General features: G+C 45.3%; 1 protein-coding gene across 1 annotated transcript in view; it reads right to left on the reverse strand.

The window, feature by feature from the left end:
* Positions 1–11,950, reverse strand: part of LOC129863907 (taperin-like) — a 28,372-nt gene extending 16,422 nt beyond the window's left edge. The window contains exon 1 of the mRNA XM_055936311.1: positions 9,671–11,950. Coding sequence (XP_055792286.1) covers positions 9,671–11,749 — 2,079 coding nt within the window. The 5' untranslated portion in view covers positions 11,750–11,950. The remainder of the gene's footprint in view (positions 1–9,670) is intronic.
* Positions 11,951–12,833: the final 883 nt, after the last annotated feature.

Consider the following 12,833-nt stretch of genomic DNA (forward strand, 5'->3'; position numbering starts at 1 on the left):
ATCATCACGAATCAAGTCAACAATCTACTGGAAAATAATTTTCAATCCTTGACATATGAAGAGAAATTATCGATAAAATATATCGGTGCTCATCGGCCATTGGGCATAAACATTACACAGCAAATTGAAAATTGAAAATTCAACAATGAGTGGTTTGGAAGGAATCAGTGGTTAACTGCAAGCATTGCAAAGCAATCACTAGCCTGCTATTCAGTGGAGTGGCTGTGTGGTCCAAGTCTAGGTTTAAGATTCTCTTTTCCAAGCTTAAAAAGATAAAACATTCACATTCCATGGGTCAGAAAAGGCTGAATACATTGGCCATGCTGTCAATCCAGCATGACTTCTACCGTGTTCAAAACAACCGGAAACTCGGAACTGGGAAATCTCAGACTTCAGTGAGTTCAAGACAACTGGGAACTCTGGGGGTGGGGAAGAAAATTAGCTTTGACTGGGAACATACATTTTGAACGGTCATCCATGTCAGAATCTCAGGCCTCTTTCTAGAGCTCCGGCCTGAAGATCACTGACATCATGATTCAACCCCCCCCCCCCCCCCCCCTTTATGTAGTCCCAACAGCTTTATGTAGTCCCAACAGCTTTATGTAGTCCCAACAGCTTTATGTAGTCCCAACAGCTTTATGTAGTCCCAACAGCTTTATGTAGTCCCAACAGCTTTATGTAGTCCCAACAGCTTTTTGTAGTCCCAACAGCTTTTTGTAGTCCCAACAGCTTTTTGTAGTCCCAACAGCTTTTTGTAGTCCCAACAGCTTTTTGTAGTCCCAAACAGTTTTTTGTAGTCCCAAACAGTTTTTTGTAGTCCCAAACAGTTTTTTGTAGTCCCAAACAGTTTTTTGTAGTCCCAAACAGTTTTTTGTAGTCCCAAACAGTTTTTTGTAGTCCCAAACAGTTTTTTGTAGTCCCAAACAGTTTTTTGTAGTCCCAAACAGTTTTTTGTAGTCCCAAACAGTTTTTTGTAGTCCCAAACAGTTTTTTGTAGTCCCAAACAGTTTTTTGTAGTCCCAAACAGTTTTTTGTAGTCCCAAACAGTTTGTGGGCACCATTTGTCACTGTTATAGTGCAATTAATGTATTGTTTAGACGTGTGGCTTTGCTGGCATGCATCTAAAACATAGTTGTTTTTTTGCCCGACCAAGATTTACATGCTAAAAACCCCACTGGCTATAACAGATTTTTACAGCGGAAGCGCAACCTATCCAGCCGTTATGCTCGGTACTGTAGCCGATGCCATTTAATAAACTGTATCAATCCACAATGGACTAGGAAGAGAATATCCCGTGCCCCCAGTCGAATTGGAGTGGATAACAATGCAAAGACCATCAATAACCTACAGAACTTAAGACAACGGCATGCAGTATTAAGCCATGAAACACGCTGATTGGCCAGTGAGTGGCCAAGCCCTCGTCACACCTATCACTTATTTGTCAAAACCCAGCCCCTTCGCACCACCGCCAGCCTTTGCGCTCATAATTCCTGCAGTGAAAATAGCCCACATTTTTCTGACACACCCCTGGTCCTATAGCCCTACCGCCAGAGCTAAGAAGTACCGTTAGGTTTGTTAAATACAGCCCTCAGAGATGGTGATATTAATAGCTGCCGTTCCATCTACCCACCTGACATGATCTCGCCATCTTTTTATACACCTCTGAAACCACCTCTGCAGAATTCTGTCCATCCTGTTCTTAAACACTTTCTCTTCCCTTTTCCTCTTAAAATCTCTGACACACACACACCGGGGTCAGGCCTGAATTAAAACATGACAATGGCACTTTGCTGACAAATCCAATTACATGGACTAGCGGGGCTGTATGGGTCTGTGTGTGTCTGTGTGTGAGTGTTTGTGCTAGAGCTGGGTCAATAAACGTAACATTATCGACACCGACAATACATTGCAGCCATTTTGCTGATATCGTTCATCACAATAAGAAGCCTATAATAGAGAATTTGTGAAGGTTATGCATGTGATTTGTGTCTGTGTGTGTGTGTGTGTGTGTGCGCGCCATCATCCTGTTGGTATGGCCCCATTCCAATCGGCCCGTTTCTCACCCTACCCGCTCAGGCTCACAGAAGAACCCTGCAGCCAGATAACACTTACTGGAAATGTCAAGCTTGTCACAGGCACGCCAGAATTAAGCTGTAGACCCAGTATCAGTGGCATAATTACACCTCTCCATGGTTCCGGAGGGAAACACTGTTCTACGCTGCAGTAGCTGCACATTAAACACAGACCTACTGGAGAGGCGCAGGCAGGCATGCTTGAGACAATGAGACACAGTCATGTTGAATGTTCAAAAAGATGCTGAGTGACTTAAACGATTCATCTAAACTGCACTGCGCCTCTTGGGTATGACAAACACACAAAAAAAGGTACACACACACACAGTCAAGGAGGGAGCATGGAGAGCACAAACAGGGAGGAGTGCAGGAGAAAACGAAGACGTGAGATGAGGAGTGAAGGGTGTGGTTACAGAAAGTGTGATGAGGGACGAGGAATGACTCGATGTGGTAAATAATTAAAACACAATGGACTTTCACACTTTGAGCTCAAGAACACGATAAGAATGTAGGAGTGAGGGACCTCCCATGTGGCACAGCGGTCTAAGGCACTGCATCACAGTGCTAGAGGCATCACTACAGTTCCAGGTTCGATCCTGGGCTGTGTCGCAGCCGGCCGCAACCGGGAGACACAATTTAAGTGAGGGTTTGGCCAGCTGGGTTGTCCTTGTCCCATCGCGCTCTAGCGACTTGTGGCGGCCAGGCGCGTGCACGCCGGCTTCGGTCGACAGCTGTATGGCTGTATTTCCTCTGACACATCGTGTTAAGAAGAACTGCGGGGTCTTGTTTTGGAGGACGCATGGCTCTCGACCTTTGCCTCTCCCGAGTCCGTACGGGAGTTGCAGCAATGAGATAAGACTGTAACTACCAATTGGGGAGAAAAAGGGGTAGAAAGTACTACAAAAACATGTAGGAGTGTCCTTTCATTGGCCTTCCTGTGTGACAGACACGGTGCATTGGCATTATTTAAGTCTGCATATTTTTTACTTCCCCTACGCATGGCATTTTCACAACAATTAAAAAGTGGTTTCTCTAAACATTGGACAGAGGAATGTACTTTTGTAAACCACAACGACTGCTAGTTCTTCAATTTATGACATATTGCAACTTCATAACTTTTTATATGGTACAAGAACCTTTCTGAAATGCAGCAATAGCTAGTGTTTGGTAGTAAGCCTAGATTTTCTATGCTAGAACGTTTTGATACCTTGCCAAGTCATCATATCATCCTACTTCATTCTGACCTATGGGTCAGTCTAACATTGCATGTACCTCAGTTGGTGAAGCATGGTGCTTGCAACTCCAGGATAGTGGGTTCCATTCCCGAGACCACCCATATGTAAAGAAATGTATGCGTGCATGACTAAGTTGCTTTGAATAAAAGCGTCTGCTAAATGGCATATGGTCATTTCCATGCTAAAGGACCCATGAGTTTAATGGAGCCCGTCAAATTGGGTGTCAAATGAAAGCCAGTCTATATATATTTTTTGTAATTAAGGCATATACAGTACCAGTCAAAAGTTTGGACACACCTACTCATTCAAGGGTTTCTCTTTGTTTGCACTATTTTCTACATTGAAATACACAAAATCATATAGTAACCTAAAAAGTGTTAAATCAAAAAAAAAATTATATTTTAGATTCTTCAAAGTAGCCACACTTTGCCTTGATGACCACTCTTGGCATTCTCTCAACCAGCTTCATGAGGTAGTAACCTGGAATGCATTTCAATTAACAGGTATGCCTTGTTAAAAGTTATGTGGATTTTTTTTCCTTCTTAATGCGTTTGGGCCAATCAGTTGTGTTGTGACAGGGTAGGGGTGGTATACAGAAGACAGCCCTATTTTGTAGAAGACCAAGTCCATATTAACAGCTCAAAAAAGCTAAGAAAAACAGTCCATCATTACTTTAATACATGAAGGTCAGTGAATACGGAAAATGTCAAGAACTTTGAAAGTTTCTTCAAGTGCAGTCGCAAAAACAATCAAGTGCTATGATTAAACTGCCACTCATGGGCCTCCCGAGTGGTGTAGTGGTCTACGGCACTGCATAACAGTTGCTTGCTGTGCCACTAAAGATCCTGGTTCAAGTCCAGGCTCTGTCGCAGCCGGCCGTGACTGGGAGACCCATTGGGCGGCGCACAATTGGCCCAGCGTCGTCCGGGTTAGGGGAAGGTTTGGCCGGCAGGGATGCCCTGAGGCGGGCCGTGCGCATGCACGCTGACATGGTCGCACGGTGTTTCCTCCGACACACTGGTGTGGCTGGCTTTCGGGTTAAGCGGGCATTGTGTCAAGAAGCAGTGCGGCTTGGTTGGGTCGTGTTTCGGAGGACGCATGGCACTCGACCGTCGCCTCTCCCGAGTCTGTACAGGAGTTGCAGCGATGAGACAAGACTGTAACTACCAATTGGATACTACAAAAATAAAACCGCCACAGGAAAGGAAGACCCAGAGTTCCCTCTGCTGCAGAGTTCAAGTAACAGACACATCAACAGTTCAGAGGAGTCTGCGTGAACCAGAAACCACTACTAAAAGGACACCAATAAGAAGAGATTTGCTTGGGCCAAAAAACACAAGCAATGGACATTAGACCAGTGGAAATCTGTCCTTTTGTCTGATGAGTCCAAATTTGAGATTTTTTGTTCTAACTGCCTTTGTGACACCGCAAAGCATGGAGGTGGTGGTGTGGGGGTGCTTTGCTGGTGACACTGATTTATTTAGAATTCAAGGCACACTTAACCAGCATGGCTACAACAGCATTCTGCAGCGATACGCCATCCCATCTGATTTGTGCTTAGTGGGACTATCATTTGTTTCTCAACAGGACAATGACCCAACAAACCTCCAGGCTGTGTAAGGGTTATCTGACCAAGAAGGAGAGTGATGGAGTGCTGCATCAGATGACATGGCCTCCACAATCACCTGACCTCAACCCAATTGAGATGGTTTGGGATGCGTTGGACCGCAGAGTGAAGGAAAAGCATGTGGGAACTCTTTCAAGACTGTTGAAAAAGCATTCCAGGTGAAGCTGGTTGAGAGAATGCCAAGAACGTGCCAAGCTGTCATCAAGGCAAAGGATGGCTATTTGAAGAATCAAATATATTTTGATTTGTTTAAAACTTATCTTGTTACTACACGATTCCATATGTGTTATTTCGTAGTTTTGATGTCTTCACTATTATTCTACAATGTTAGAAAATAGTAAAAATAAAGAAAACCCTTGAATGAGTAGGTGTCCAAACTTTTGACTGGTACTGTATGTATGTATGAATGCATGTATGTACAGTTGAAGTCGGAAGTTTACATACACTTAGGTTGGAGTCATTAAAACTCGTTTTTCAACCTCTCCACAAATTTCTTGTTAACAAACTATAGTTTTGGCAAGTCGGTTAGGACATCTACTTTGTGAATGACAAGTAATTTTTCCAACAACTGTTTACAGACAGATTATTTCACTGTATCACAATTCCAGTGGGTCAGAAGTTTACATACACTAAGTTGACTGTGCCTTTAAACAGCTTGGAAAATTTCAGAAAATTACGTCATGGCTTTAGAAGCTTCTGATAGGCTAATTGACATCATTTGAGTCAATTGGAGGTGTACCTGTGGATGTATTTCAAGGCCTGCCTTCAAACTCAGTGCAGCTTTGCTTGGCATCATGGGAAAATCAAAAGAAATCAGCCAAGTCCTCAGAAAGAAAATGGTAGACTTCCACAAGTCTGGTTCATCCACTGGAGCAATTTCAAAACTCCTGAAGGTACCACATTTATCTGTACTAACAATAGTATGCAAGTATAAACACCATGGGACCATGCAGCAGTCATACCGCTCAAGAAAGAGACGTGTTCTGTCTCCTAGAGACGAACGTACTTTGGTGCGAAAAGTGCAAATCAATCCCAGAACAGCAGCAAAGGACCTTGTGAAAATGTTGGAGGGAACATGTACAAAGGTATCTATATCCACAGTAAAACGAGTCCGATATCGACATAACCTGAAAGGACGCTCAGCAAGGAAGAAGCCACTGCTCCAAAACTGCCATAAAAAGCCATACTACGGTTTGCAACTGCACACGGGGACAAACAAACAAAAATAGAAACAAAAATAGAACTGTTTGGCCATAATGACGAAGCACGGGGGTGGCAGCATCATGTTGTGGGGGTGCTTTGCTGCAGGAGGGACTGGTGCACTTCACAAAATAGATGGCTTCATGAGGCAGGAAAATTATGTGGATATATTAAAGCAACATCTCAAGACATCAGTCAGGAAGTTAAAGCTTGGTCGCAAATGGATCTTCCAAATGGACAATGACCCCAAGCATACTTCCAAAGTTGTGGCAAAATGGCTTAAGGACAACAAAGTCAAGGTATTGGAATGGCCATCACAAAGCCCTGACCTCAATCCTATAGAACATTTGTGGGAAGAACTGAAAGAGTGTGCGAACAAGGAGGCCTACAAACCTGACTCAGTTACACCATCTCTGTCAGTAGGAATGGGTCAAAATTCACCCAACTTATTGTGGGGAGCTTGTGGAAGGCTACCCAAAACATTGGAGCCAAGTTAAAAGAGTTAAAAGGCAATGCTACCAAATACTAATTGAGTGTATGTAAACTTCTGACCCACTGGGAATGTGACAAAATAAATAAAAGCTGAAATAAATCACTCTCTACTATTATTCTGACATGTCACATTCTTAAAATAAAGTGGTGATCCTAACTGACCTAAGACAGGGAATGTTTACTTGGATTAAATGTCAGGAATTGTGAAAAACTGAGTTTCAATGTATTTGGATAAGGTGTATGTAAACTTCCGACTTCAACTGTATGCACACACACGCACTACATTTTAGTAATTCAGCTGACGCTCTTATTCAGAGCAACTTAAAAAGGAGCAATTAGGGTTGTGTTGCTTAAGTGCATATCAGATGTTTCACCTTGTCAGCTCGAGAATTCGAACCAGCGACCTCTCGGTTACTGGCCCAACGCTCTCAACCACCAGGCTACCTGTCGCCGACAGCATGGGTCTAAACTACAGTAGCCTATACTCCTCATCAGCAATCCCATATCCGGATAACAGGCCCTAAACTCAACAGTAATGAACAGTAAACAAACCGGGCTCACAGACAGCTGCTACCTGATCAGCCTGGAAGACAAACAGACGTTATGAGTGTACTATCAGACAGCCAACACAGCTGACAGTCACAGACCCCTCCACTCTCTTCCTGATGCCGAGTGACATGGCCTTCTGCTGAGAGACAACAATATGGTGATTCCTCGAGAAAAGGGGAAGGGAGCTATTGGTTTTAAATGGGACTGCTATTTTATGTTTACTGATCGATAAATATGGAATTCAGTACAAAAGGGATCAAAGCATTTTAAAAGAAGGTTATACATTTTCAGCAATACGTTTGTGGAAAAGGTTTAGGCCTTCTTATGACAGGCATGTACATTTGAAAATAGACGAATCCTTTAGGCTATGACCAGAACATCTCGTTAGTACAGCCAGGAGCTTACCTCTATGGGTATTTAGGTTCAATTGGGTATTATCAGCTTGTCACAGGCCATTTTCCATTTGAACCAAGGTTATTCACAAGTTGAATACAGTATTTGTAGTTTGCAATGACTGGCATTACTACCACACAACAGTACTTGTCAGAACTGCAAAGTCACCAAACCTCTAAATCATCAACTTCAATGAAGACATAATTACCTAATGTGTTGTATCAATTACACAGCTGAGCAAGGCAAAGCCCAGACCTTCCACCGAGAAAACACATGGAAATGGCAACATGGATATGCAGAAAGAACATAAACGGCAAGAATGGTCTCTGCCTGTTACGTCACAAACACATGGGCTGTCTCCTGTTTCCCATACTAACTGGTCACCAACCTCACAAACAACCAGCCACTCCTCCCCTTTCCATTGTCATGTCTTCCTGCCAGCTCCATCTCTATTCAATGACAGGGAAGTACCATGTAGTAGACCTTAAGAGAAAATACAATAAAAGCTGTTCTAAAAAGGTACTGAACACTAGTCTATAACCATGTTATTAGGGCTACACACTTTGTAACACAATCCATTATAGTTCCTAGAGAATCTAGGCCAATTAAATTATAAATTCAATCTAGGCATGTACCATACTTTAAGGACTTCCTAGATTTCTCCTTATGCAAATCAAAGCTGGTGCAGTGTAAAAGCTCCACTTGACCTTCATAAACAACTATCACTCCTTGAAGAGAAGATCAAACAAGCAGTAAAGGAGCAGAGGACAAGATTGATTATCCAACACAAAGAATACATGGTTACAGTCGGACTTGGGACACGTAAGGGCCTTACTTGAGTGAGTCAAAGATCTGAGCGCGCTGCAGAGATTTAACTCCAACATTCTGCGGAATCAACACAACAAAATCGCAGAAGTACAACTTGTAGAACTGAACCAGCAACCACGGCCAATAAATGAGGGAGTGGAAGTTATTTTGAGAAACATAAGAGCCTAGTAGGAGGCGATACACTGTGTTCAAGTTCTTCTCTCATCATATTGATGTGTTTGAAAAATATATATTCGGCAAGCTCTAAAAATTTAAATGGGAAAAAGAGCATAGCTTTTTTTAAATACTGAAAAGGAAACCAAACTCAGCCAGGCTGGTTTCACATAGCCAAGGAATTCCACACAAATAACATAGCATTCCACACTTGATGCTTTTGTAATTGCTTCCGGCCCAGCCCTAGCTTCAAAACCAGAGAAACCTTGGTCATGTGAAATGATGACCGGGAGGAGAAGCATGCATGCTCAAACAACAAAGGCGAGGGAATTCAGTGAACCCAAACTTAGCACGCCTAATGAATTCAATAGAGTTCCGAGGACGAGGACAAAAACACTGAATGCTTCCAAGGGGCCTGGCCTCATTACTGCCTGTGTTCTCTATCTGGCCAGGGACAAACACAACGACACACACGCTCGACCTGGTTGGGTGTGACCGGAGCTGAGGTTGAAAGGAGTGAGGGCAGGAGACTGGTAATACCTAGAGACCAAAGGATTAGGATACGACAGAGACCTTGCTGCACTGCCAAGTACGTAGGCTAGATCTCAGGTAAATGCCAATAAACACTGATCTCCATCTTGGGGGGGGCAGACGCATTCAATTCATAAATTGAAATGTATAGGGGGGTATGAAAGGAAATGGTATTGATTCCAACCCTGGTCACAAAAACACCAACACCTCCATGCTGCAAACCATGTTGAAGGCTGGCTTCTGCCTTGTTCAATTGTACTACTAAAGATGCAATAGATCATGTAGCATTAGGAGAATCATGTTGAATAGTGCACATTTCATCAACAGGGACCTGTTTTAGCTACACACACACTAAACAATCTAATCTACGGAGGCATGCCGTAATGAGATGGACAGAAAAACAGCACTAAATTAGAAGCGTAGCTCAGTCCATTCATATGCATACACACATATTGTGTTGAATTATACTAAATTACAAATCTTGAATGGAGAAATTAATTAATGATTGTTACATTATCGGTGTAAAAAGAGCTCTGCTGATGTTCACTTGATGTATAATAGAAGTATTCGGTTGGGTATCATCATCTCACCTTTTTGCCAGTGGAGCCTGTCCTGGCCAGGCAGGAGCGTCCCAGGGACTGGTACCCACCGATGACCTCGATATCCTCCACAGCAGGGTAGCGCTTCTTCAGCAGTGAGCCCAACTGGGAGTAAGGGGCCTGTGGTGGCGTGGAGGGCGTCTGGGCCCCTCCGGAAGGTTCCTGGGGCTCTGGAGAGCCAGGCTGAGGCTCTGACTTACGTTTAGGCACCACAGTGAAGGTATTCCCCTTCCGCCTCTGCACCACTGGAGTGGGGCTGGGTGCAACGGGCTGCGAGGGGTCCACGTCTATGTCATCTATGTTGGTGACAGGTAGCTGGTCAGCAGGGGCTTCCTCTGGAGGTGGCGACTGGACAGAGGGGACTGGGAAGGGTGCTGGAGGGGAGGGGGTCGCAGTGATGGTGGGTGGGTCTGGTTTGGTTAGCCCGGCTGCCCTCACCTCGTCCCGTTCTTCCTCTCTACTCTTGGAGACTGCTGAGTTGGGTGGAGGGGTGACAGGGGTTGGCACTCCTGGGGTGGGCATCTCTGCCACTCTCTGGGAGGGAGGAGACTTAATGGGGCTGGAGGGGGCCGTGCTGCCCGGGGAGGCAGCGGCTCTGTGGCGTTTGGGGAAGACTGTGAAGGAGTTGCGGGATTGGAGACGCAGGTTGGCAAGGGCACGGGCCTGGATGTCCCCGGCAGGCAGTAGGGAGAGATCAGGGCGGGGTGAGGGGCAGATCTCGAATCCAGGCGAGGGGGGAGACATCGGGGGTGTGGTGGGACTGGAGGGGGACTCGACACGGCTGGTATCCGGAGAGAATGGCACCTTGGGTTTGGAGGGCACCTCTGTGCTCTCCCAGTCTCTCTCTCGGAAAGGCTTGGTCTGGGACCCCTCTGCCTCCTCTATGGGGTTGACCACCGAACTGCGGCCCCCACTCACCTCAAAATGCTGGCGGTAGGAAGACACTGACTGAGCGGGTCCAGCAGAGCAAGTGGTGCTGTCAGGCTCACAGAGAGGGGGCTGTGGCTTTGGTTTGGAAGACTGGGAGCTCAGGAAGACTGAGGATGACAACTGTGCGTTACCCAGGGTGCGGACTGGTGAGCTAGGCTGGGCTTGTGACTTGCATTTTGGCACCAGATCTGGCTGTGGCTTGGGTCGTTGTCTTGGCCTGCTTGAACTGGTTTCCAAGTCCAGGAGGTTCTCTGTGCTGCGAGACTTGGGTTGCAATTTTCCATAGTTGCTGTCGAATTTCTGCAGCATGCGGCTCACCCTGCCATGACCCTCTCCTGTCTCGAATGCGGCCTCGTGACCAGGACGACCCAACGTGCTCAAATTCTCCTCGCTCCGGCTTAGTGCGGTGTCATAAATGACTACCTCCTTTGCCCGTATCTCGGTAACCCCACTGCCTCTCCGGTCCAAGAGGTTGTTGAGGGAGCTGTAACTGCTCACCCCATTCTGCTGCTGATAAGACTCGCTTTTTATTCCACTCGCCTCCGGAAAGTAATCCGGATCGGATTCTATGATAATGATATTCTCAGCGCGTATAGTCCGAATTCCAGGAACACTGCCATACAATTCCAGTATGTGCTGAACCGGACGAGTGGCGTTCTCCCTGTCCTGTTGTTTCTTTCGCTCCTTCTCCAGTTTGATGAAGGGGTTCTCCTGCAATGGGCCTAGACTATCCTGCAGAACCAGGCTTTCCTGTCCCTCGCCATCGCTTACCGTTTTCTCCGAGTCATAAGGGTCGGTGGCAGTCCAGGGGTCTTTGTTTGTTTTCACCGGCGAGAGCTCTGGGGAGGTGGGGGCGCTGCCACGCTTGCCTGCAAAATGCTGGCTCGCTGGAGTGATGGTGTAGTTCCGAACTGAATTAGCACTGGTTCCATTGTCTGTTTTTGAGGCGCTGCTGTTTCCCGTTACTTCGCCATTAACCAGCGATAAGATCGCGCTAGGGCAAGGCTCAGTTGCACCTGCTCCAGACGCGCCGCCCTTTGCTTTCCTCCGCTCGAGAATCTCTCGTTTCCAGGCCGGCATCCTCGGGCTCTCCTGCCCAGCCTCCTGGCGGAGCACACGGACTTCTCCTCCACCAGACATTTTGGGGAGAAATTAAATATCTCCGGGGTTCGGGAGATGGTGTTCCCCGACTGGGACGGAAAGCTGTAGCCTCTGTCTGTCGCTGTACCTGCAGCGCCGATTATAGTATACACACATACATCCCCACGGTCTCTTTCAGTCTTTCTACGTTCTTCTCCCTCCCTCCGCGACTCCTGACCCGCCCTCTGCACCTGTAAACCTACGTCATCCTTCAGTCTTCAGAACTGCGCCCCAAGAAGCAACCTCATTTGCTCATATCGATTTAGAATACACCCCCTTTTCACAGAACACCCACCAAAGGAAATCCCTCCTCTTTCTATTGTTGAGTAGGCAAAGAGGACCTGTCAGTCAAGGAAACTCAGCTCAGCCCCCTTTTACTGCTTAACCCTTTCAGTGAATCCATGTTATTTTAAGATCCCGTATCGACCACTAAATTGTTTTTTAAAATAATAACATTATGCATTTAATTTTCAATTGAATTCATGAACTAAACAGGGAAAGTATACCAACAAATGGTTTTAAAAGATGAAAGGCTATGTAAAGATAGTGATTGTGAAGCAGGGTGAGAAAATTGTCGCCTATCAGTCACTCGTTAGTTACGTGTAGGCTTTGCTGTAGCATCCTATGGAATATCGACCCATGTTATAGCATAGTTATTCAAATCTGTTCAGCAAGAGGTTGATGATACCACCTGACAAATAATCCTGCTGAGATAAATGCATTACGAAATAAATGAGTCGGTATTACAGAGGTCTATTCTGAGTACAGCATGTACGAGATTACTATTGTTCCTCATCAAACATTCATCACCGCACTGTTACTACGAGCCGTGAATCCCAAGGAGCCATTAACATACGGACGGACACTGAAGAAAATAGTGTGTTATATGGAGCAGTCTCAGTCAGTCGTAAATTCTGTTATAGAATGAATTGTAAAAATGCATGCTATATGCAATGGATTTAAAAAAAATGTGTTTTATCTGTGGTGTGCCTAGACAAAGAGCGCGAAAGAGTTAAATTCCATATTTTAAACTTGTTTTTGATATGCTGTGTTTAAAAAGAACAAAGCTCTGAGGTTTTCATCT

The sequence above is a fragment of the Salvelinus fontinalis genome, chromosome 10 (genome assembly GCF_029448725.1).
Source record: "Salvelinus fontinalis isolate EN_2023a chromosome 10, ASM2944872v1, whole genome shotgun sequence".
Taxonomy (NCBI): domain Eukaryota; kingdom Metazoa; phylum Chordata; class Actinopteri; order Salmoniformes; family Salmonidae; genus Salvelinus; species Salvelinus fontinalis.